This window comes from Polypterus senegalus, chromosome 4 (assembly GCF_016835505.1).
Source record: "Polypterus senegalus isolate Bchr_013 chromosome 4, ASM1683550v1, whole genome shotgun sequence".
NCBI lineage: Eukaryota > Metazoa > Chordata > Cladistia > Polypteriformes > Polypteridae > Polypterus > Polypterus senegalus.
This window is the reverse complement of record NC_053157.1, coordinates 12036236-12062539: the sequence shown is the minus strand read 5'-3', so window position 1 is coordinate 12062539 and position 26304 is coordinate 12036236. Positions and strand designations below refer to the sequence as shown.

General features: G+C 38.2%; 1 protein-coding gene across 2 annotated transcripts in view; it reads left to right on the top strand.

Moving 5' to 3' along the window:
- gatb (glutamyl-tRNA(Gln) amidotransferase, subunit B) overlaps positions 1-26304 on the top strand; it is a 212138-nt gene that overhangs the window by 155010 nt on the left and 30824 nt on the right. For both annotated transcript variants that reach the window (XM_039750253.1, XM_039750254.1), the window contains exons 10-11: positions 9231-9364; positions 15701-15779. In XM_039750253.1, coding sequence (XP_039606187.1) covers positions 9231-9364; positions 15701-15779 — 213 coding nt within the window. The remainder of the gene's footprint in view (positions 1-9230; positions 9365-15700; positions 15780-26304) is intronic.

Genomic DNA, 26304 nt, shown 5'->3' with positions numbered 1-26304 from the left:
GTTTCATCACTAAAGTCAAATTAAAGGCTTCATTTCTAATTTGATCTAATTACAGGGAAAGTCCAAAAATTAAACAGTGTTTTTATTCATGCTTTTAGAAGTGCAATCAGTCAGCTATGAGTGTTATCATTTTTATCCTCTCACATTTCACAAAGTTGACAAGTTAAGATAGATGAAAGAATTAAAAATGATAGAGAGATGGATTGATGTAAACAAATAGTGTTTTTGTTCATTCTCTAACTCTAATGGATGTATGATTATGGAAAGTAAACATTACTAACTTGGCTGATCTAAAAAAAAAATTGGCGCACTATTTTGTATTTATTCCAAAATTAAATTTATATGTGCAGAAGGTGCTACACTTTTCAGCATAGTTCAGGGATGCCTTGGAACTTACCTCAGACATCTCTCTCTCTCTCTCTCTCTCTCTCTCTCTCTCTCTATATATATATATATATATATATATATATATATATATATATATATATATATATATATATATATATATATATATATATATATATATATATATAAGGTCCATAAATATTTGGACAGAGACAACTTTTTTTCTAGATAGATAGATAGATAGATACTTTATTAATCCCAAGGGAAATTCACATAATCCAGCAGCAATATACTGATACAAAGAAACAATATTAAATTAAATAGTAATAAAAATGAAAAGAATTAAAATAAAATTAATGTTCGCATTTACTCCCCCGGGTGGAATTGAAGAGTCGCATAGTGTGGGGGAGGAACGATCTCTTTAGTCTGTCAGTGGAACAGGACGGTGACAAAAGTCTGTCAATGAAGCTACTCCTCTGTCTGGAGATGACACTGTTAAGTGGATGCAGTGGATTCTTCATGATTGACAGGAGTTTGCTTAATGCCCGTCGCTCTGCCACAGATGTTAAACTGTCCAATTTTAATCCTACAATGGAGCCTGCCTTCTTAACAAGTTTCTCCAGGCGTGAGGCATCTTTCATCTTTATGCTGCCACCCCAGCACACCACCGCGTAGAAGAGGGCACTCGCCACAACCGTCTGGTAGAACATCTGCAGCATCTTACTGCAGATGTTGAAGGATGCCAACCTTCTCAGAAAGTATATTCTGCTCTGAGCTTTCTTACATAGAGCATCAGTATTGGCAGTCCAGTCCAATTTGTCATCCAGCTGCACTCCCAGATATTTATAGGTCTGCACCCTCTGCACAGTCACCTCTGATGATCACAGGGTCCATGAGGGGCCTGGGCCTCCTAAAATCCACCACCAGCTCCTTGGTCTTGCTGGTGTTAAGGTGTAAGTGGGTTATATTCTAATTTTGGTTCTGTACATTACCACAATGAATTTTAAATGAAACAACTCAGATGCAGTTGAAGTGCAGACTTTCAGCTTTAATTCAGTGGATTGAAGAAAAAGATTGCATAAAAATGTGAGGCAACTAAAGCATTTTTTTAACACAATCCCTTCATTTCAGTAGATCAAAAGTAATTGGACAAATTAAATAATTAGAAATAAAATGTTCATTTCTAATACTTGGTTGAAAACTCTTTGCTGGCAATGCCAGCCTGAAGTCTTGAACTCCTGGGCATCAGCAGATGCTGGGTTTCCTCCTTTTTAATGCTCTGCCAGGCCTTTACTGCAGCGGCTTTCAGTTGCTGTTTGTTTGTGGGCCTTTCTGTGCGAAGTTTAGTCTTCAACAAGTGAAATGCCTGCTCAATTGGGTTAAGATCAGGTGACTGACTTGGCTATTCAAGAATTTTCTACTTATTTGCTTTAATAAACTCCTGGGTTGCTTTGGCTGTATGTTTTGGGTCATTGTCCATCTGTATCATGAAACGCCGCCCAATCAATTTGACTGCATTTAGCTGGATTTGAGCAGACAGTATGTCTCTGAACACCTCAGAATTCATTCGGCTGCTTCTGTCCTGTGTCACATCATCAATAAACACGAGTGTCCCAGTGCCACTGGCAGCCATGCACGCCCAAGCCATCACACTGCCTGATTCCACCGTGTTTTACAGATGATGTGCTATGCTTTAGATAATGATCTGTTCCACGCCTTCTCCATACTTTTTTCTTGCTATCATTCTGGTAGAGGTTGATCTTGGTTTCATCTGTCCAAAGAATGTTTTTCCAGAACTGTGCTGGCTTTTTAGATGTTTTTATTTAGCAAAGTCCAATCTAGCCTTTCTATTCTTGAGGCTTATGAGTGGCTTGCACCTTGCAGTGCACCCTCTGTATTTACTTTCATGCAGTCTTCTTTATGGTAGACTTGGATATCGATACACCTACCAAGCCCTTGAGAGTGTCGTTCACTTGGTTGGCTGTCGTGAAAGGGGTTTCTCTTCACCATGGAAATGATTCTGCGATCATCCACCACTGTTGTCTTCCGTGGACGTCCAGGTCTTTTTGCGTTGCTGAGTTCACCAGTGCTTGCTTTCTTTCTCAGGATGTACCAAACTGTACATTTTGCCACTCGTAATATTGTAGCAATTTCTCGGATGTTTTTTTCTGTTTTTGCAGCTTAAGGATGACTTCTTTCACCTGCATGGAGAGCTCCTTTGACCGCATGTTGTCTGTTCACAGCAAAATCTTCCACATGCAAGCACCACACCTCAAATCAACTCCAGGCCTTTTATCTGCTTAATTGATAAGACGTGACGACGAACTTGAACACACCTGCCCATGAAATAGCCTTTGAGTCAATTGTCCAATTACTTTTGAGCCCCTGAAATGAAGGGATTGTGTTAAAAAATGCTTTAGTTGCCTCACATTTTTATGCAATCGTTTTGTTCAACCCACTTAATTAAAGCTGAAAGTCTGCACTTCAACTGCATCGGAGTTGTTTCATTTAAAATTCATTGTGGTAATGTACAGAACAAAAATTAGAAAAAAGTTGTCTCTGTCCAAATATTTATGGTATATGCATATATATACATATAAAATCCAACATCTGTCCGCTTTCCATGAGAGAACTATTTAACGGATTTAGAGTGGGTTTTTTTCTGTAATTTGCTTGAACATTCCTGTTGATTTTGCGATATCTCTCATTGCGCTATGTATCATAGTTTGCTTGCGGTACCGATTTATTTATGCAAATCCGAGAGACACACAGAAGGGCCCTCCTCACTCACATGCCAACCTGTGAGTGTAACGCCAGTAAGGGCGTTACTTTACTTTCGCTTAGCTAGTGAATCCGAGAACTACTTAACAGATTTAGATCAGGTTTTTTCCTATAGTTTGCTTGAAAAATGATTTTGCCACTTCTCACATCACACTAAGAATCATAGTTCTCTTGTAATATTCCATTAAAGGAAAAAATACAATGCAGGCATCCATAGACTGGACATCTGAAGCCATCTACATCATTCTTAGTACAAGAGATATCCCAGTCACACCCATTCTGATCTAAAATACAGTTCTTCATTTTAAAGTAATAGTAGTATTGTAAAACATACAAAGTGCAGTGAAATTCTTAATTGTGTATCCCCCCCCAGCATGCAGTTAAGTTGCCACTTTCCAGCATCACAATCAACAGTAATGTGCCATCCAGTTTAAAAGTTGAAAGATATGACATTTATGAACATAGACTATTACTAAAATATACTGAAGAATTTGTGATGAATTGGCTCTTTTCACAAAATTCAGAAGTGACACATTGACAGATAAATCTGTTTCCTGTTGGTAAACTAGCTGTTATTCCACTTCTTTCCTTTCACTTCCAAAGCTCGATTTTTGCAATGAAAAAGTATTGGTGAAAAGCACTAACAATGAAAGTCTCAATAGTGAATAAAGGCAGTACATTTTTCATGGAGGCATCTCCTTTATAATTGCCAGTATTAAGTGTGTTAACTTCCTTTAATTCAGTATGGTGGCAGATTCGGCTAACCCTTTTTTGTTTTGTTGGTTTGTTTTTAGTTATTTATTTTTTTCTTACATTAGTCTCCTCTGTTTTGACAGAAGTTCAATATATTGTTAGAAGTAGAGAGAGATTTGGGTTTTCCCCAAGGGAAAATTAAAACTTCACAGAAGCTCAAGAAAAATATGCATATTATAAAAAAGCACAACCACCCAAATACACAAACATCTGAGTTAGATAATAACAGAGGATTCTCATTGGCAGCTAGGTGTAGTAAGACCTTCCCAGTTATGCCACCTTTTTACATTTAAATAATATATTAAATTATAATGTTAGTAATATAAGGAGCAATCCCTGTTGCTGAGATAATAAACTTTAACATGGTAACAAGATAACTTTAACTTATCTCCCTGGGAAGTAACATGGACACAATCAGTCAGTATTTCAATGTCTGGACTGCAAATTTTAGTTTTAATTACAATGTGCTCACTTTTTTACCACTGGTGTTTTACGTAGATATTCAGTTCACCTCCTGCCTTTTCTACTCCACCTGATTGTATCATATGAAGATCATTCAGCAGTGAAATAGTGTCTGAAATAGGAAGTGTAAGCCAGTTGTTCACAGTACCCAATATCACAGTGACCTGTCATGAGATGTGACAGTTCATCCAACTTATTTAAAGGTGATTAGACATTCCTAATTATGTATGTAGGCAGGGCATATCTGAAACCTTTCCGCCTTACTGTTATCCTTGTTCCCGATTATCACTTATGAGGTACTTCACTGTAATTTTATGAATTCATCGGTGTTGACCAAGCTACCATTAATCTTAGAACTGTTTTAAACATTTGTTGTATTTTAGTTATTAAGTGCAACCAGTGAAATACAGAAACGTACAGCCATAGATGTGGTTTTAAATGTTCTATTGTTAGTCAGAAACCTCATCACAGTTACAGCATGTTAAGTTGTGTGTACTGACCTGGAGAAGGTGCTGTTGTGAAGTCATGTTTAGGGATGATTTGATACCAATACCAGTGAAACATTATCACTTGAATAAACTAATATTGGAATTCATAAACATCAAAATACTATGCATGGTTTGAATTTTAATGTGTTACAGAGATTGGCAGAATCTTGGGGGGGATTTCAGCATAGCGTTTATAAAGAATGATATATCATGAACTACCTGATTTATCTTAGCATGTGTACATTCTAAGTCTATTCTCTGACATTGTTTGTCCAGTAACTGAAAACTACTGCTTAAAATCCGTGCTAAATATAAAAAACATTAAAATTTTATATTGTGATGGACGGTCGGCAGGATGGGGGATGTCAGCTACTTGCCAACACTGCTTCCCCAAAAATGCTAGATGGCAGCTTCCCTGGAGTGCAGTGGTACCCCGGATTCCCACAGGGTACTATGGGAAATGGATTTCGGACACACAGCCCTGATGGGTGCCGCCACGAGGAGTTGTCAAAGGACCTGGGGACATATTCTTTCATTGTTTCCCGGAAGTAAAAGGTAGTCACGAGGACGGAAGCCCCAAAGTACTTCCGGGCTGAAGAAAATCCCTGTTCTTTATTAAAGTAATAGTCTTTATTAAAGACTATTTAAAGGACTGATGGGAACCCAGCGGGCAAGCCGGAGTTGGGAGGGAGTGTAACAGAGCTTGCTGGGAGGTAGAGGAGAGTATTGTGAGTTTATTGGTGTTTAATGTGAGGCACTACCTCAGAGAAAAGAAGAAATTAAATAACTTCTTAGTGCTTTTAATTTGTGTCCAGTGTGTTTGTCTGTTGGGGAAATGGTGAGCAATAGTGCCACCAAGCGTCCACTCATTTACAATATTTACTGTTTTCATTTTCATTTAAAGCCGTTTTTGTAGCAGCCTGCTTTTAAAGTCTGGTTTATCAGTGAATCAGTCAGTTAGGATTGTAATATTTGCTATTCAATCAATCAATCAACATTTATTTATATAGCACATATTCATACAAAAAAATGTAGCTCAAAGTGCTTTACAAAATGAATAGAAAAATAGAAGACACAATAAAAGATAAAAATAAGTCAACATTAATTAACATAGAATAAGTAAGGTCCGATGGCCAGGGTGGACAGAAAAACAAAAAACTCCAAAGGCTGGAGAAAAAAATAAAATCTGTAGGGGTTCCAGACCACGAGACCGCCCAGTCCCCTCTGGGCAATCTACCTAACATAAGTCAAACAGTCCTCTTTGTATTTAGGGTTTTCATGGAAGGACCTGATGATGATGGTCACGTAGACTTCTGGCTTTCAGTCCATCAATGTTGGTGCATCATGATGCTTTGAGTAGGTGGTGGTGGCGCAGGCCGCCACCACAAAGAAACCGGAAAAAGAAACAGAAGAGAGAGTAGGGGTCAGTATGGATTTTGGAGCCACTGTGAATAATTATGAAGAATTGAACATACAGAGTATCAGGATTAAGTTAAAGTGAAGTTATAAAAAGGCCATGTTAAAGTAATGTGTTTTCAGCAGTGTTTTAAAGTGCTCTACTGTATTTGCCTGGCGAATTCCTATTGGCAGGCTATTCCTTCAAATTTGCATAGTTGGCTGGTAATATTTAACAGGAGAGGCAAATCAAATTTCAAATATCAGAAACTCATGGTGTTTTAATTTTCCGGACTGTATCTAGTCCTCCTTTTTTTTAAGCTTCCTTTGTGAAATCAAACTTGTCAGTTTTTCATGCATCCTTTACTTCATGTACTCCTTTGTTGTTATGTTTTCAAAATGTCTTGTGTGAGTGAGCACACTTTCTTATGCCTGTGTACAAATGCAGAATTGAAAGATTACTGTCATTACCTGTTCTCAGTAAGTTTATAACTGTGAGACAGCATTACATTCTTCATCCTACCATTATATACCAAATATATGACATGTGCTTTCACTTAAGGGTTAAACTAATGAACAGTAGTTTGCCTTCAAAAGTCAAACAAATGTCATACGTTCATTATTTGCAGAGTTGGATTTAGCAGCGACATATGTTGTTTTGATTATTCTACTAACTGTGTGTTTCAGTGATTAAACGTCTCTTTTAACACAGTTTATTCGTAGGGAGAAGTGGCTTGTCTTTCAAAACATTGAAACGCTAAATAAATTTTATTTTGGTATTAACAAATGGAGCAAGACAAGCCAAATTGCTCCTTTGTTTAAATCTTGCGTCAGCATTTTTACGCTACGACTGTTGCCTGTGCTGGGCAGTCCTCCCACATTCCTATATGCATAACTGAGGATGCGTGTAAGTCGCACTCCAGCATGAGCTTGAACTATATACACCGGTTAGAAAATGGAAGGATGCTTGGACTGAAGGCTTACTATAATCAAAGAATGAATGCAACGCCTCCATTCATTTACTGGAGCTGTGTGGGACATTATTTAAAAGAGATTAATCTTGTTATCTTTTCATCTCATCTTACAAATGCATAACAATGTAAGTTAAACGATTGCACCTTATTTGAAAGCTAATCTGAATTTGAATTAATTCCGTAATGAGATAAAACTGGCAATAACTCAAGCTTGTGTATGTGTTTGTGTGTTTTACTTTTATCTTTTTCATTTTTTTAATAACTAATATGATTCCTGTACTCGTGTGAACACAAAAGTAGTTCCAGAGATGACCTCTAGGGGTTTTCCTCTTTTACATGTGTTTATACAGTCCTGTGTCATCGTCACTGTGGGCTATTTTTATGTGTAGTTTTACTCAGTTTTTAATCATATAGTACTGTGCCTTCCTGAGTAATTTGTCTACTTGCAGTCACACATGAGTGCTGTACTAACTTTCTTGGTACTACCAATACTGTAAAAAAGCTGGTGCCGTTAAGTTTTTGCAACTTTACTGCTGAATTAGTACCAAATTATCAGTTCTTGTCGCATCCCTAGTCATTTTCAATTGAGAAGGCACATGGTTGGCTGTTTTGGCACTTTAATTCTCGGTGTCCGTAGAACACCAAAGTACTGTAGTTCCAGATAAAAAGTCTTAGCACAGCATCAGTTAGTAAACTTTATGTGCTCATGGGATTTGAGTGATGGCGTCCCAGACATACATAGTGCCAGAGCTTATAAGAAAATCTGGACCTTTGTGGGGCTTTTTTATGGCTCGTAACCATTTTCTACCCTGTTTTATCAGTCAGAAAGGTGTGAAAAATCAGAAAAGGTTGTTTTAGTTTTGAATTTAAACATAGAGACACACCATGGAAGCTCTTGTTTTGTGATTCTTCCATTGTTTTGGAAAGCCAGAAGAGAGTTTACCAGTCTGTCATGCCTCCTGCTATAAAAAATACAGAGGTATGAAAATTGCTAAATGAATTAGACTATGGTATATACACTATTTTGCCAGAAGTATTGGGACGCCTGCCATTACTCACACATGACATCCCATTCTTAATACATAGGCGTTAATATGGAGTTGACCCACCTTTTGCAGCTATAACAGCTTCAACTCTTCTGGGAAGGCTTTCCACAAGGCATAGGAGTGTGTTTATGGGAATTTGTGACCAGGAGAACATTTGTGAGGTCAGGCACTGATGTTGGACGAGAAGGCCTGGCTCACATGTACTTTCCGCTCGAATTCATCCTAAAGGTGTTTTATATTAGGTTGAGGTCAGGGCTTTGTGCAGGCCAGTAATGTTCCTCCACACCAAACTCACTCATCCATTTCTTTATAGACCTTGCTTTGTGCACTGGTGCACAGCCATGTTAGGGCTTCAGGAAAGGGCCATCTCCAAACTGTTCCCACAAAGTTGGGAGCATGAAATTGTCTAAAATGGCTTCATATGCTGAAGCATTAAGAATTCCTTTCACTGCAACTAAGGGGCCAAACCCAACCCCTGAAAACAGCCACCAACATTTAGACTTGGAAAAATGCAGTCAGGCAAGTACCGTTCTTCTGGCAACCGCCAAACGGATTGCCACTGTGCGCCTCAGCATGTGCTGTACCCGCTCTGTGATCTTACATGGCCTATGACTTTGTGGCTGAGTTGCTGTTGTTCCCAGTTGCTTCCACTTTGTTATAATTCCACTAACAGTTGACTGCGGAATATTTAGTAGCAAGGAAATTTCACAAATGGACTTATTGCATAGGTGCCATCCTATCCCGGTACCACACTTGAGGTCACTGAGCTCCTCAGAGCGACCCATTCTTTCATAAATGTTTGTGGAAGCAGTCTGCATGCCTGGGTGCTCGATGTCATACACCTGTGGCCTTGGAAGTGATTGGAAAACCTGAATTCAATGATTTGGAGGGGGGTCCCAGTACTTTTGGCAATATAGTCTATATTAGTGATTACAGTAAAATGTATTTTCTGAATATCTTTCACTTGCTGTTTCTGTCTTTTACAGAGTGAAGATGGATTGACAGAGTATTTTGTCAGTGTTTTGCAAGAAACTAAAGCAGAACCAAAGAAAGTCATTGGATGGGTTATTAAGGAGCTCTTGGCACTTCTCAAGCATTACAGTCTGACTGTCTCTCAGAGGTAAAGTAACAAGTGTGTGAGATGTTAATCCCATCTTCCCTCATTTATCATTTTTTTTTAACCTGGAAAAATCATGTAGTTCAGGATCACAGGGTGTTGGTGCCTAGCCTGGCAGTGTTAGGCATGATGTAAGAGCCAGTTGTGGAAGGGGCCCCAGTTTAAATGCTCAGACCACAGACACTCTAGAATGTGACATAAGAATATACACAAGCCTGAAGCTGCTTTAATTTTTTTTTAAAATACCGTATCGATATCCTGCCTACTTGTTGAATTTCTGTTTTGTATCTCTTACTCCAAGAATAAGCTATAGCCACAGATGACCCTGATCAATGAAAGCAACTCCACAGCCAGATGGATCTTTTCTTCTTATTACCTGTACCCGTGTTATCACAGAATGTATAAGAGGAGGAGGAAGGATAGTTTTCCTTGGTCCTCAAATCTGTGACATTGTCTGTTTTATCTGACTGTGGACCCTGCATACAGAAGTACAGCTGATGAGGGAAAGGAATATAAAAATAACAGTCATCAACTGGCCATGTGTCAATTATAATGTTAATGGAAACTTATGATAATTAGTTGATGTTAATCATTTAGGTTCATTTAAGCACTTTGTGTTTAATGTAAAGTAGTTTGTGTTCTTATATTTAATGTAGACATTGAAAGGTTTAGTAATTTACTGTTAGTTGATTATATTTGAAAGCACTCTTAGCCTATTTACATGAGCGCTTGCTCTTAACAACTGCAATATATTAAGGGTAAATTCTAAACTGTACAGCATTTACATACATTAAACACACAGTAAAACACAGCAGTTTCAATGATCAACATAAATACATCATAACAGTGTAAAGTCTATTAATATTATACTTGAAATATGGATATTTGAAGACACATGAGAGGAGACAAAAACATACATTCGTGAGCCTCACAGTTTGGTTATAACAGGCAGAGTCACAGTTCTGATAATGTAGGCCAAGTGGATGCCCTCCCTCACGCACTACGCTCCACTGCTCTTCATTATACAGAAAAATTTGCTGGTCAGTGTAATAATAAGCAAATTAGCTTGTGTTTTGTTGTGGAAGGGTTTGATAGTGACCCTGTTCTCATTTTAGGACTTTCTATGTAGACCTGAGTTTCTCCAAACCTTTGCCCATTGCTTAGTTAAGTCCTGATTTACCAGCCTATCATGGAGATACAGCTGCAGTCTGCAGCTCCAATTGTGGGCACCATAAGGATAAACTAGGGTTGAGTACATACATAATTCTCTTATCTGTAGACCCCAAGTAATTTGTTATAAAACATTCACGGCGAAACAGAGAAGTGGGGTGAAAAGTTGTACTAACTCAATATAGAATAAAATTCTGTAAACTCCAGCTTTCAATGTGCCAAAAGAAGAAGCAAAACAAATGGATAAGCATACAACATAGATGTATAGCAGCTCTTCTGTCCCAGAAGTGTAGGCACCCAGTGTGCCTGGATATAGGTGACACTTTTGATCTTGCATTTCACTTCTAAACTTCATAGTACGGGCGGCACGGTGGCGCAGTGGTAGCGCTGCTGCCTCGCAGTTAGGAGACCCGGGTTCGCTTCCCGGGTCCTCCCTGCGTGGAGTTTGCATGTTCTCCCGTGTCTGCGTGGGTTTCCTCCGGGCGCTCCGGTTTCCTCCCACAATCCAAAGACATGCTGGTTAGGTGGATTGGCGGTTCTAAATTGGCCCTAGTGTGTGCTTGGTGTGTGGGTGTGTTTGTGTGTGTCCTGCGGTGGGTTGGCACCCTGCCCAGGATTGGTTCCTGCCTTGTGCCCTGTGTTGGCTGGGATTGGCTCCAGCAGACCCCCGTGACCCTGTGTTCGGATTCAGCGGGTTAGAAAATGGATGGATGGATGGACTTCATAGTACTACACGATAGTGTCAGTACCCGAGAGACTTTCATACCATATGTCATGCCCAGTACAACACCAGCTAACTCAAAAGTCACCATTCCTCTTGACTCAGATAACCCTCCCAAAACTCGAATCTTAACCATAGTATAAAGGTGTTTTATTAGAAAGAAGCACAAGGTATACCTTCCTTAATGTACTTGTTGAGAAAGACACAAATGACTGGATATATTGTGTAATATCACTGATGCATAATGCAAAGGTCACTAAATGTCATCGGATATGTGCTAATTGATTGGCTTCTCAACGGAACGGTGCTCTGAAGTCTGCAGTTAGACTGTATTGAAAACCCACATACAGAGCATCTGGAAAGTATTCACAGCGCATCACTTTCTCCACATTTTGTTATGTTACAGCCTTATTCCAAAATGGATTAAATTCACTTTTTTCCTCAGAATACTACACACAACACCCCATAATTACAACGTGAAAAAAGATTACTTGAGGTTTTTGCAAATTTATTAAAAATAAAAAAACTGAGAAAGCACATGTACATAAGTATTTACAGCCTTTGCCATGAAGCTCCAAATTGAGGTCAGGTCCATCCTGTTTCCCCTGATCATCCTTGAGATGTTTCTGCAGCTTCATTGGAGTCCACCTGTGGTAAATTCAGTTGATTGGACATGATTTGGAAAGGCACACACCTGTCTATAGAAGGTCCCACAGTTGACAGTTCATGTCAGAGCACAAACCAAGCATGAAGTCAAAGGAATTTTCTGTAGACCTCTGATACTGGATTGTCTTGAGGCTCAAATCTGGGGAAGGTTACAGAAAAATTTCTGCTGCTTTGAAGGTCCCAATGAGCACAGTGGCCTCCATCATTCGTAAGTGGAAGAAGTTGGAAACCACCAGGACTCTTACTAGAGCTGGCCAGCCATCTAAACTGAACGATCGGGGGAGAAGGGCCTTAGTCAGGGAGGTGACCAAGAAACCGATGGTCACTCTGTCAGAGCTCCAGAGGTCCTTTGTGGAGAGAGGAGAACTTTCCAGAAGGACAACCATCTCTGCAACAATCTACCAATCAGGCCTGTATGATAGAGTGGCCAGACAGAAGCCACTCCTTAGTAAAAGGCACATGGCAGCCCGCCTGGAGTTTACCAAAAGGCACCTGAAGGACTCTCAGACCATGAGAAACAAAATTCTCTGGTCTGATGAGACAAAGATTGAACTCTTTAGTGTGAATGCCAGGCGTCACGTTTGGAGGAAACCAGCATCATGATGTGGGGATGTTTTTCAGCGGCAGGAACTGGGAGACTAGTCAGGATAAAGGGAAAGATGACTGCAGCAATGGACAGAGACATCCTGGATGAAAACCTGCTCCAGAGCGCTCTTGACCTCAGACTGGGGTGATGGTTCATCTTTCAACAGGACAACGACCCTAAGCACACAGCCAAGATATCAAAGGAGTGGCTTCAGGACAACTCTGTGAATGTCCTTGAGTGGCCCAGCCAGAGCCCAGACTTGAATCCGATTGAACATCGCTGGAGAGATCTTAAAATGGCTGTGCACCGACGCTTCCCATCCAACCTGATGGAGCTTGAGAGGTGCTTCAAAGAGGAATGGACGAAACTGGCCAGAGATAGGTGTGGCAAGCTTGTGGCATCATATTCAAAAAGACTTGAGGCTGGAATTGCTGCCAAAGGTGCATCGACAAAGTATTGAGCAAAGGCTGTGAATACTTATGCACATGTGATTTCTTAGTGTTTTTATTTTTAATAAATTTGCAAAAACCTCAAATAAACTTTTTTCACATTGTCATTATGGGGTGTTGTGTGTAGAATTCTGAGGAAAAAAAAGGATTTTAATTCATTTTGGAATAAGGCTGTAACATAACAAAATGTGGAAAAAGTGATGCGCTGTGAATACTTTCCAGATACACTGTATAAATTCATGCGACAAAGGTGAGCTATTCCTCTTTCAGTTCTTTGGTTTAAATTTCAGAATATAACTAACAATCTTGTAGTCCTCACCAAGTCCTCAAATTAGTTAAGTCTTGGCTACCAGCAACTGGATCAAATCACCTTCTTGATTAACATGGAAGCAATAAAGGTGCATTTGCTTTTTCACACGTGGCTTCTGCATGTTCTTCTTTTCATTAAAGAAATAATGGCAATATCTATAAGGTGCTGTTTGTCACCCGAGTTTAGATTTATCAAATTTTAGGACTTTTTGTGGCAAAGGTTATTGTTAGTTATGTCCTAATGTGTAAAGCAACACAACTAAAAGAGTGATACATACTTTTCCATATGACTCTGAAAGCCAAAAAAGTGTTTTTGGGATGTGTAAATTGTCTGTGCTGGGGAAAGTTGTGAAACCTTTGGATTACTAACCAGCCATGTCATCCAGATACACTAAAGGGTCATTCAGTTGTAACCATCCTGCTGTTTGCATGTGCAGTGGCAGGTTTTGTCTCTCAACCTCAACTGTTACTGGTGTATTTTTCCAACCTTATTACCAATTACTTGTTTTTTCTTTCTTTTTTATACTTAGTTATAATGCTTAGAGCCTATGATCAGATGCCAACCATCACATTAGACATCACTTCTTCTCACATTTATTAAATAAAGATAACTGCTCCTTATTTTTACTTTTCACTATCTTTTGTCTAAATAATGCAGCCATTTTTCTCAGTTTTTCATGCTGCTGCTTTATAACTTCAACATTTGTTCAAATCCTGGACGGGGCACTGTCACTAGAGTTTAGACATTTTCCATTTGTTCACTATGTTCTGTCTACTCAAGGATGGTGTTTTCCTCGTCAGGGTATGGGTTCCATAATATAAATGTTATGTACAATTGTTATATTGACTCCATCCATCCATCCATCATCCAACCTGCTATATCCTAACTACAGGGTCACGGGGGTCTGCTGGAGCCAAACCCAGCCAACACGGTGCAAGGCAGGGAACAAACCCTGGGCAGGGCGCCAGCCCACCGCAGGTTATATCGACTCTATGGGAAATATTGAATAAATAATTGATCACAAAAAAAAAATTCTAAATTGGGTGAGGTCACCTTGCAACGGGTTGAAAAAATGTTTCTTCCATTTAATGTCTCTTTAATAATCTTTCTTTATCTATATCCATCAGGAATGTGTTTATGATTAGAAAGCCAAATTGAATTGATATAGTTTACAAACAAGTAACATTAATTTTATGTAGCTCTTTTTCTTTTGTGAGGCATAAGGCAAAGATATATTATAAGTGCTAGTAATTAACTACAGTTTTTGTATGTATTTTTTATGTATCTTTACAGTTCAAGTACAAGCAGATTAAGTGTTTTGAATCTTTTCCCACAGTGGTTCAGAAGTGCATACTGAACCAGCAACCTTATGGTTTATAATTATGTTCCTTATCTTCTTCTTCTTTCGGCTGCTCCCATCAGGGGTTGCCACAGCGGATCATTTTCTTCCATATCTTCCTGTCCTCTCCATCTTGCTCTGTCACACCCATCACCTGCATGTCCTCTCTCACCGAAATCCCTAAACCTTCTCTTAGGTCTTCCTCTTTTTCTTTTGCCTGGCAGCTCTATCCTTAACATCCTTCTCCCAATATACCCAGCATCTCTCCTCTGCACATGTACAAACCAACGCAATCTCATCTCTCTGACTGTCTCCCAACTGTCCAACCTGAGCTGACCCTCTAATGTCCTCATTTCTAATCCTGTCCATCCTCGTCACACCCAATGCAAATCTTAGCATCTTTAACTCTGCCACCTCCTGCTTTCTGGTCAGTGCCACCGTCTCCAACCCATATAACGTACAGTAGCTGGTCTCACTACCATCCTGTAGACCTTCCCTTTCACTCTTGTTGATATCCGTCTGTCACAAATCACTCCTGACACTCTTCTCCACCCATTCCACCCTGCCTGCACTCTCTTCTTCATCTCTCTTCCACACTCCCCATTACTCTGTGCTGTTGATCCCAAGTATTTAAACTCATCCACCTTCTCCAACTCTTCTCCCTGTATCCTCACCATTCCACTGACCTCCCTCTCATTTACACACAGAATTCTGTTCCTTATCTGATGCAACAAATACAGCTTCATTTAAGTTTTGCATTTCTTTGAAAAATAATTTTTGCCTGAAAATAATGGTCTAAAATGGTTGAAGTTATTTTGCTGGATAAAGTGAGCTTAGAAAATTGATATCTGGATGGATGACGGTTAGGGAGTAGGAATTTTATTTAATTTTGTTTTGCTTCTAATTTTGGTTCTTCTGGAATTTTTTATCACAATGGAACATGATGACAACGAGGGTACAGCACCTTACTTTTATATTAATAATTCATTCTAGCCAGGAGCCTATACCAAGAAATAATTAGAAATCATTACTTAGTTTGAGAAGCTCTTGGCATTTAGTAGAAAGGAATAATTAGACTTGTGATCTATTCCTTTTCAGTCATATCTCCCCATCATCTTTGGCAGAACTTCTTAACCTTTTGGAAATGGGAGTAATATCATCCCCGGCAGCAAAGCAGGTAAGACAAGGACCTCTTTTTAAAACAAGTTCATGTACATGACCCACACTTATACTTAATTGTGACATCATTTACAACCTCTCAGTTGCTGGATTCTGATCCTTTCTTTTGAGCATTTACTGTCAGATATGTAATTTGCCCAGAATCAGATGAAGAAGATTTTATTATAGCACTCCTTATAAAAAAAAAAAAAACTTAATTCCTCTTCATGAAACTTAATATAATAATTTCATGCCAAGTAAACAACAGGAGATATATAAGTGGAAAAAATATATATGTACCTTTTAAATGATACATTTGTTCATTTTCAGGTGAGAGTTATTTTTTCACAATCATGGTACAGTATATACACATTTAAGTCCAGCCCATTCACCTCAATTTTAGAATCCAATAACGGGCTAGGCATTTTTTAAAATTTATAAAAAAAAAAGTTTCAGTTTTATAAAATAAATTTTATGTGTCAAATTAATATACAGTAGATTCTCAAAGTATTCAGACCACCCTCGCTTTACACTTTTTGCTATGTTGCAGCCTTTTACTTTAATAATTTAAATTCATTTTTCCCCTCATCAACCAACACTCAGTGCCTCAGAATAACAAAGCAAAAACAGGCTTTTAAAATATCTGCAGATTTATTACAAGTACAAAAATTGAAATATCCCATTGAAACAAGTATTCTGACCGTTTGCTGTGAAATTTGAAATTTGGCTCCGATGCCTCCCATTGTATTGATAAACTTTGAGACGTTTCTACAGCTTGTTTGCAGTCCACCTGTGGTCAATTCAGTTGACTGAACCTGATTAGGAAAGGCACACAGCTCTCTATACAAGGTCCCACAGTTGAGCAAACACTGAACCATGAGGTCGAAGGAATTGCCAGCAGAGCTTAGGGACAGGAATGTCTTTGATTTGCCCAAGTAGGGCCCAGACTTAAACACAATTGAACAACTCAAGAGAGACCTGAAAATAACTGTTCACTAACGGTCTCCAATCTACCTGACAGAGCTTGAAAGAAACTTGTAGAGAAGAATGACAGAAAACTCCTCAAATCCAGGTGCACAAAACTTAATTGTGTCAAATCCATGAAGACTCCAGGCTGTAATCACTGCCAAAGGTGCTTTGGCTAATACAAAGTAAAGGGTCTGACTACTTCTGTCAGTTATAGAATACTTTTTTTTGATTTGTCATCCGGGGGTGTTGAGTATTGTTTGATGTGGGGAAAAAATAATTTAAATGATTTTAGCACAAGGCTAAATGGAGATTAAAATTATGTAGGGAGCAAGTGTCGTTAATTTTAAATTAGCTCTGCAACAAGAACATGGGATAATGATGGGTGCTGGTGAAGGGTCAGTTTCACACAAATGTAAAGAAACGTGTGCTTACACAGAAGATTGTATATACAAAGAATACTTAATGTAGGTAAGTTATATATATAGTAATGTTATATCTTTAGATCAATGGGAAATGACAAGCTTAATGGTAAGTTTTTACTTTTCATATGCTTTTGAGCAGGTGTTGTAAAAGAATAAATGAGCTCCGTTTTGACATCAAATATAGACATTTATTATTATTTTTTTTAATTATTCCATCTAATCATCCATCGATATTCTCATTCCCTTTTCTTGTTCAGAGTAATGGGAATTTGGTGTATATCCTTGAAAATTGATAATACCAGGTAATCAGTCTTGGATGGAGTGCATGTCCAAACAACATGTTGTTTTTAACTAAACAAATACTAATACAAATTTTTCTTTAAATATCCTAGGTTTGTGTGATTGTTTTAATGCAAGCCAATGATTTCCTAATACCTATAGACACAGTTATTTGAAATTAGAAAGGGCTACTTGAAAATTGCCTACTGAGTTGTTTTCTAAACAGCACAAATTAAAGCATAAAGGCAAGAATTTCAGATAAGCTGTCTTTTCCTGGTAAGCCTTTTATTTTTAAATGTAACATATACTGTAACAGAGCTATAAATCATGTACATAATTACTGTGCAGAAAAAAAAATCCCATGCATCTTTCCCAAAGATGTGATTTCTAATACATATCTGTCTTTTGGTGAACTCTGAAATTAATCAAAACCAGGGCTATTTCAAGAAAAATCTTACAGAGATTTGAGAGAGGCCAAAATATTATTTCTAACTGTAAAGATGTCTAAAGCTGAATTTTATGTTTTAGCAAAACCTTCCTTTGTTTTTTTTTTTTTTTTATTTTGTATTTGAAATAGATATTTTACTGATTCAAAGGGAAAACAACAGCATTACAGTAGCCAGTGTAGAAACTAAAATAATGGAGAGTAATGTATAACCTGGAACTGGTTTCATATTATACAATTAAACTCACCATATAATCCATTTCTTAGAACTCACCATATAATCCATTTCTTAGAAAAGTAACATTTTAAAGTCATAGGTGTCCAGCATTTTAGCCAGGTTACTTACTGTGAAAGCAGAAATGTGCAGCTGGGTATTTTACTAAGTATGCAAAGTTTTCTTGGCACATCTAGTTATCTGTGTCAGGACATCTGATTAATAAAATCGTGTAAAATAGGTATAAATCCTTGTAAAGTGTTTTATTATGAATATAGGATTTTAAAGTCTGTCCATAAGTTCCAAATTAAATATCTTTGAGTTTTTCTACAGCCAAGCACTGAAGTCTCACCAGAGCATTTCATTTGTTTATTATTCTATACGCTAGTGAGCCGAGTATATCCACTGTGCCAGCATTCTGCCTTAACATTTGTGTATGTATTATATGCTATAATTTGTTAAATATTGATATAGAATATTTGTTGATATGTTAAATTGAAGTAATGATGCCAGTTAAAGAAATAGGGATGGTGTGATTCATGCTAATTTATCAACACCAGGTTGGCCGTGTACCAGTGTCAGCATGCATGTGCCTTGTAGCATACTGGAACTCAGCTTAGTGTTGGATCCTGCCTTGTGTGAAATGCTGGTGTGGTTGAGGTTGATTCCATGCCACCTGCAAATAAAAGTAAAAAGAAAAGAAAAGGAAAGAAGCATACTGAATGATAGAACACTTAACGTTTCATTGTTTTTGGTTATTTTTTTTTTTTTACTTGATTAAACAAGCACTGTTAAACAAGCCCCTTTGCCATCCTATTTCCCATACATTCTATGGATTTACTTTTCTAATGTGGTATTACTACTTGTAAGGATTATAGTATTTTTGTCATTTTCTTAAATTAGTATGACCTGCATATGGACATTTTTTTTAAGTTGTCATTTTTTAAGCCATAAGTTAAATGTTACTGATTTTAAACAAATGGAGATTAAGCGGTGATATAATTGAGGCTTTTCAAATTATAAAAGGAATTTGTACATTGGGACCAGGCTGTTACTTGAAAATTAGTTCAACAAGAACACAGGGGCACAGTTGGAAAGGGTAAATTTCATACAAATGTTAGGAAGTTTTTCTTCACACAGAGAGCCATAGATACATGGAATAAATTAGATGGCACTTGCAATGTTGTAGACAGTAGAATTTTAGGCACTCGACTCAATATTATTTTGGAGAAATTAGGTGGATGGGATTGGCGAGTGTTATTCAGGCTCCATTGTCTGTTCTCAATAGAGGTTTTCTTATATTCTAATGTTATCTCAAATGTTGTAAAAATCTTCTAAATTTTAGATTATGAAACATTAGTTTTTTGCCATAATTATTCATAAGACTTTGTACATTGCAATTCCCTGTTTTTTAAAATCATATAAAATCTGACCTTATTTTTCGATGCTCAGCAAGTATTAAGCAAACAGACTGACAATAGCAAGTGTTCCAGTTAGGGTGTTTAGGGATGATAATTTCTTGTTTCCATCCAAGTCAAAAAAAAACAACTGCATAGCTAAATGGAAATGTTTGTAAAGAATGTACTGAGTCACAGTAGTTCTTCCAAGTCTTTTTTCTTGGCTATTGAGAAAATCGATTCGCATGTCAGTTTGGACTCTGTGTGTTTACTTATTTATATATAATATGTATAGGCCTGTATTAAATAATAGAATTGAAGGCTAAACTGTTGAAATGTTGTGACTTTTATATTCTTTCCTTTATGGCATGGAAATAACCTTGAACTTTCTCCTACACCTTTTTTTCTTTCAAAATGTGATCTTTGTTTAAACAGTATTTTAAGAAAAAGGTGATGTAATTGGAAGAAAATGAAAATTTACTATTATAATAATTTATTTAGTGAAGCATGGCCAGATATTCCCTTTTTCGTTTGTCAATAAAGTATATCTACCCTTTGCTATAATAGCTTGTATTGTCCCCAAAAGTCTAACAATATGTGACAGTGGCTGACAAAAAGTTTTCCCACTCCTCCATGCTAAATTCTTTCAGCTTATATTTGAGGGTTGTCTTGTGTACACAGTCTGTTTCAAATCCCCCCACAAGCTTTTTGATGGACTTTAGCTTGACCATTCCAGTACCTTCCCTTTCTTTCTTTTTAGCCATTCCTTGCTGGATTTACTGGTATGTTTAGGGTCATCATCCTGTTGCAAGGCCCATATTTGGTACAGTTTTAATCTTCTGACAGATGGCCTTGCATGATCCTTCAGCACCATATGATACAATTAAGAATTCCTTGTGTATTTTTTGATGATGAGCTGCCCAGGCCCTGACCCTTTCTGGTCAATTGTCATCTGTCATGTTTTCTGGTACTCTAGCCAAAATAACTGTCTTTGCCTTGTCTATCCCATGCACATTGCTCCAGAAGTCCTGGTCTTTGCCTTAGTTTTCTTGGGCAAACTTTAGTCATGCTCTGAAGTTCTTCCTGGCACACCTCCCCATGTAGATTTAATTTGTACAGCTCTTTCTAGTGGTAGACTCAAGCACTTTGATATCAACAGTGGCAAGGAGCTACGTGGAATTCTGGTGATGAAATTCTGGACTCCTTAGAGACCTCTTTCAGTATCTTGCATTCTTCTCTCAAACTGAACTTGCTGGGGTGGCCTGGCCTGGACAACCTGGCAGTTTTTGAAATCTTCTTCACTTGTAGAAGATCTTCCAGACAGTGGAATGGTTGATCTAATTGTTTAGAGATCTTTATACATCCCTTCCCAGACTCCTAGGTGTGTATAAGCTTTCCAAAAGCCTCGGAGAACTCTTTCACTCTTGTCGTGGTGATAACACACACTTCAGCAATAAAGTGCCAACTAAAAAAGGACAGACAAGATCTTCTCTAATGATGCTCTGGTCATCTGTGCCTGATTCTAATTTGAGGTATTTGAGGCAGCAATAAATGGAGGGGCCTGCTTACTTTTTCCACGTGTGAAATTTAGATTTTTGTTTGTTTAAATTGTACGATGGACTACAAAATGTAAATGTGGCATGATATTTATTTTTCATATCACCTTTATTTATAGACTAGCACATTGAAATTCCGGTGTAGTAAAACGGGCACAATAGTACAATGGTAAGTTTGTCTGTTTTAATCACATCATCCATTTAGGAACCTATATTTACCTGATAAGCTAACCTTTATGTTCGTCTTTCTTTGTGCATCTTGTTGTCTTTGTTCATTGAGCATTCTTGCCCTTAATAATGAATTTCTTGCCTTTTTATTTATTTATTTAGTAATTTTTTCCCAGTTTGCAGATGAATGCCCACTTGGTCTTTCCCCAGTTTCATTCATCCGTCCACTATTTTCTAACCCAGTTATTAATTTAAAACCACGAGGAGCACTTGCCTACCTCAGTAGCCTAAGTCAGATTCTGGACAGGGCGCCAATTCATTGCAGTTCACGCTCTCACTGGGCCCAGTGTAGCATGGCAAAGTAAATATTTTAAGTTTTATATATTTCTATGACAAATGTGTTCTGAGATTCTTCATTTAAGGAAGATAGAAGTTTCAAGGTAAAGTAGTTCTTCTCACTAATCATGATACTGACAGTGGTGACGTGCTGCATTCTGATTAGCACATGCAAGTAAGGATTTCACTATATTCTGTACACGTGGCCCCACATAAGCCAGTAAACCAATGTTGACACATTCTGGGGTCTGCATTGCACAAATACCTTGGAGACTCAGATCTTTTTCAAACCAAATATTTTTCAGGCTTCTTAAAATAAATGCACAGTTTCCAAAAACAACTTTAAAACATAGAAGAGAGCTTGGTAAGTTCTCTGGGCTGAGTTTAGTAGAATTCAAAAACACTTTCTTCAGAACTGCTGTACTGAGATATGGTGAGGGTATAGTAGACGATGCTGTTAATGACTTCTTGTATTAGAGAAGCAGGCACTTGTAAAGACTTTTATTAATGTGAGACATGAGACTTGCATGTTCCTATTTCTGATTCAACATTTTTTATTTAGATTATGAGATAATTTAGATCATAATCTGTTTGTCTGTCAATCACAACAAAAAAATAATGATATTCACTAACTCTTGTGAGTGTGTTGCTGTTTTAATATAGGCTATATGTCATATTGGGAAGAAGAGTTACAATAAGAGGTACATAAAACAGATACTTTCATACAGCAAATCATCAGAGAAAAAGTGAAAGCTGCTGCCTCTCCCATCATAATGTGTGTGTGTGTGTGTGTGTGTGTGTGTGTGTGTGTGTGTGCGCACGCCCGCATGTACAGCATACAGAGCCTATAAAACGTATTTACCCCCTCATTTTATTGTTTTATAGCTTCCCTGGTCCTCCCTGCTTGGAGTTTTCATGTTCTCCCCGTGTCTGTGTGAGTTTCCTCCCAGAGTCCAAAGACATGCAGGTTAGGTGCATTAGCGATCCTAAATTGTCCCTAGTGTGTGCTTGGGGTGTGTGTGTGCGCACCCTGCGGTGAGCTGGCACCCTGCCTGGGGTTTGTTTCCTGCCTTGAGCCCTGTGTTGGCTGCGATTGGCTCCAGCAGACCCCATTGACCCTGTGTTAGGATATAGCGAGTTGGATACTGGATGGATGGATGGATATAACATTACATCACAAAGGTTTCATTTGTCATTTTGGGACTAATCAACAGGAAAGGACATTATGCTGTCACAGTAAAAACAAATCTCTGCACAGTCCGGCGCCGCATCCGAGTGGCAGCCTTTCCAGCAGCTCCGTATATGACTTTATCTTTTTACCTTTTTATCTCTATTTTTCTCTATTTCATTGATCACTTCTACCACTTTCTTTTACCTATAAATATCTGGGAGTGCAGCTGGATGACAAATTGGACTGGACTGCCAATACTGATGCTCTATGTAAGAAAGCTCAGAGCAGACTTTACTTTCTGAGAAGGTTGTCATCCTTCAACATCTGCAGTAAGATGCTGCAGATGTTCTACCAGACGGTTGTGGCGAGTGCCCTCTTCTACGCGGTGGTGTGCTGGGGTGGCAGCATAAAGATGAAAGACGCCTCACGCCTGGACAAACTTGTTAAGAAGGCAGGCTCTATTGTAGGATTAAAGTTGGACAGTTTAACATCTGTGGCAGAGCGACGGGCGCTGAGCAAACTCCTGTCAATCATGAAGAATCCATTGCATCCACTTAACAGGATCATCTCCAGGCAGAGGAGCAGCTTTAGTGACAGACTTTTGTCACCGTCCTGCTCCACTGACAGATTGAGGAGATCGTTCCTCCCCCACACTATGCGACGCTTCAGTTCCACCTGGGGGAGTAAATGCGAACATTAATTTTATTTTAATTCTTTTCATTTTTATTACTATTTAATTTAATATTGTTTCTTTGTATCAGTATACTGCTGCTGGATTATGTGAATTTCCCCTTGGGATTAATAAAGTATCTATCTATCTATCTATCTATCTATCTATCTATCTATCTATCTATCTATCTATCTATCTATCTATCTAAATGAATTACAAATATAAAACACAAAATATCTGATCACATATAAGTATTCACCCTCTTTGTTATGAATTCCCAAAAAAAATCAATGGTGTATATCCAGTTGGCTTTAGAAGTCACAGCATTAGTGAAATGGAGATCACTTGTCTGGCGTTTCAAATGACTGTCATATAAATGCACCTGGAAATGGAAGGTCTAACTTGTGGTGAGCCAGTATGGTGGCCTAACCTACACAATGAAGACTAAAGAACACTCCAGGCAACTCGGTGAAAAGTCATGGGATGGAGACAAGAAAATATCCAATGGCCTGAATACCCCTTGGAGTCTAGTTAAGTCAATCTGTAAAAAAAAAAATGGAAAGAGTGTGGCACAGCTGTAAGTCTACCTAGAGAAGACCATCTGCAAAAACTGGGTAATAATGCATGAAGACCAGTGATGGAAGGTCACCAGGAGACTTCTGAGAACTCTGAAGGAGTTTCAAGCTACAGTGAATAAGATTGAAGTGACTGCCACTATTAAAAAAAATACAAAAAAACACATGACATCTCGGCTAGGGCTTTCCAGAAGGCAGATGGGAGAAGGTTCTGTGGTCTAATGAGAGCAACACATGAGCTTTTTGGCCAGCAGACTAAATGCCATGTTACACTGCACATTATCAAAATACCCACCATCTCCACTGCGAAGCATGGTGGTGGCAGCGTCATGCTGTGGGGGTTGCTACTCTGCAGTAGGCACTGGATGGAAAGCTTGTGAGGGTGAAATGAATTCAGCAAAATATGGGGGACACCTGGTGCAGTTTACATAAAACCAGTGCCATGGGAGAACATTTGTTAACCAGCAAGACATAAAGCCAAAGGAATAGCATCAAAAGAACAATGGGAATGTCCTGGAGTGGTCAAGTCCAGATTTCAATCCAACTGAGAATTTGTGGCTGGACTTAAAAAAAGGCCGTTCACCCAAAATCAGAGTGTGACCTGGCAGAGCTGGAGCAGTTTCTCAAAGAAGAATGGGGAGAATAAATGTGCAACACTAAACTAGTAAAGAGAGAAGACCTGTGTATACAGACTCGAGGCTGTAATGGCTACTAAAGGGGCAGCAATTAAATACTGACTTGGTGGAGTGTATATACGTAATGCCATCAACTGTTTTGTGTTTTATATTTGGAATTAATTTAGGTCACTTTACAGAGATTAGTTTTTATGTTGACATTAAAGAGTGTGTTTCTGTTGATCAGTGGCAAAAATTACCAAAAAAAAAAAATCCATTGTAATTCAATGTTATATAAGAATAAAATGTGGACATGTTGGGGTGGATGGGACGCAATACTTTTTTCTTTTATAGCCACTCTATATGTATATTACTCACACAAGCATATTTATGGTATAAAGACAGATTTATGGAGTCAGAGACTCTGTAGGTTAGTATAAAAAAGCCTCATACAATCAAAACTAGTCTTCAAATTGCTGCCCAGCAACAGACACTGATGAATGTTTTGTTGGGCAAATTATAAAGCCTTCATAGTGCCGCAGTAGTGTTTATTTCTTGCAGATGTCACCGTTTTTAACCATATTCTTAAAGCTATTAGTCACAGATGATGAAGTATGCCGTGAGAGTTAATGGAGTCGACTGAGTCATGCGAGAGTTAGGTGGCAGTGCTTAGTCCTTGAGACTTTGGATGTTGTTCAAGTTAAGAGGCCTGCATCTGAAATGCTTTATGCTGTTATGCCTTTTTGCCTTGTAATGAACTAGAAAAATGTTTATTCTACCACTGGGAAAGTAAAGTGCCCAGTGATGCCTTTGTGAAATCAACACAGGCAGCAAAACTGTAACCATGATTCATTATGTGCCAAGGACAACTGACTATGCCGTGAAAAATTTGATCAATACTTTCAGTTTTAAATTCTGCTTCTTTTTTATTTAACAAGCATGGTAGGTTTTGAGTAGCATAAATATTATGCTTCTGGATTTGTTGTCAAGATCTTCTAAAGATAAAATCCACTGTGAACATAAAGGAGACGTGAGTCATGCCAACAGGAATTTATTTTTTTTCTGGTTGGGCTGTGGTTGGGAAGACTTTGACCTAGGAAGGTCACACAGGCTGTGGTGTATAATTTGCCATGGCACATTCCAGAAAGAAGCAAAGAGGATATTTTATACACACACCCATAGCCTCACGTGGTATTCAAGTAAGAGAGGCTTAGTATAACATTGACAAGAAACATCTAAAAAATAAGTAAAAGTGAAGATGGTTAATGCTACTGTCCAGGGTGCAGGTAATGCTGAATTTCTATTAGTTTCTGCACCCATGTACAGTGGTGTGAAAAACTATTTGCCCCCTTCCTGATTTCTTATTCTTTTGCATGTTTGTCACACAAAATGTTTCTGATCTTCAAACACATTTAACCATTAGTCAAATATAACACAAGTAAACACAAAATGCAGTTTTTAAATGATGGTTTTATTATTTAGGAGAAAAAATCCAAACCTACATGGCCCTGTGTGAAAAAGTAATTGCCCCCTGAACCTAATAACTGGTTGGGCCACCCTTAGCAGCAATAACTGCAATCAAGTGTTTGCGATAACTTGCAATGAGTCTTTTACAGCGCTCTGGAGGAATTTTGGCCCACTCATCTTTGCAGAATTGTTGTAATTCAGCTTTATTTGAGGGTTTTCTAGCATGAACCGCCTTTTTAAGGTCATGCCATAGCATCTCAA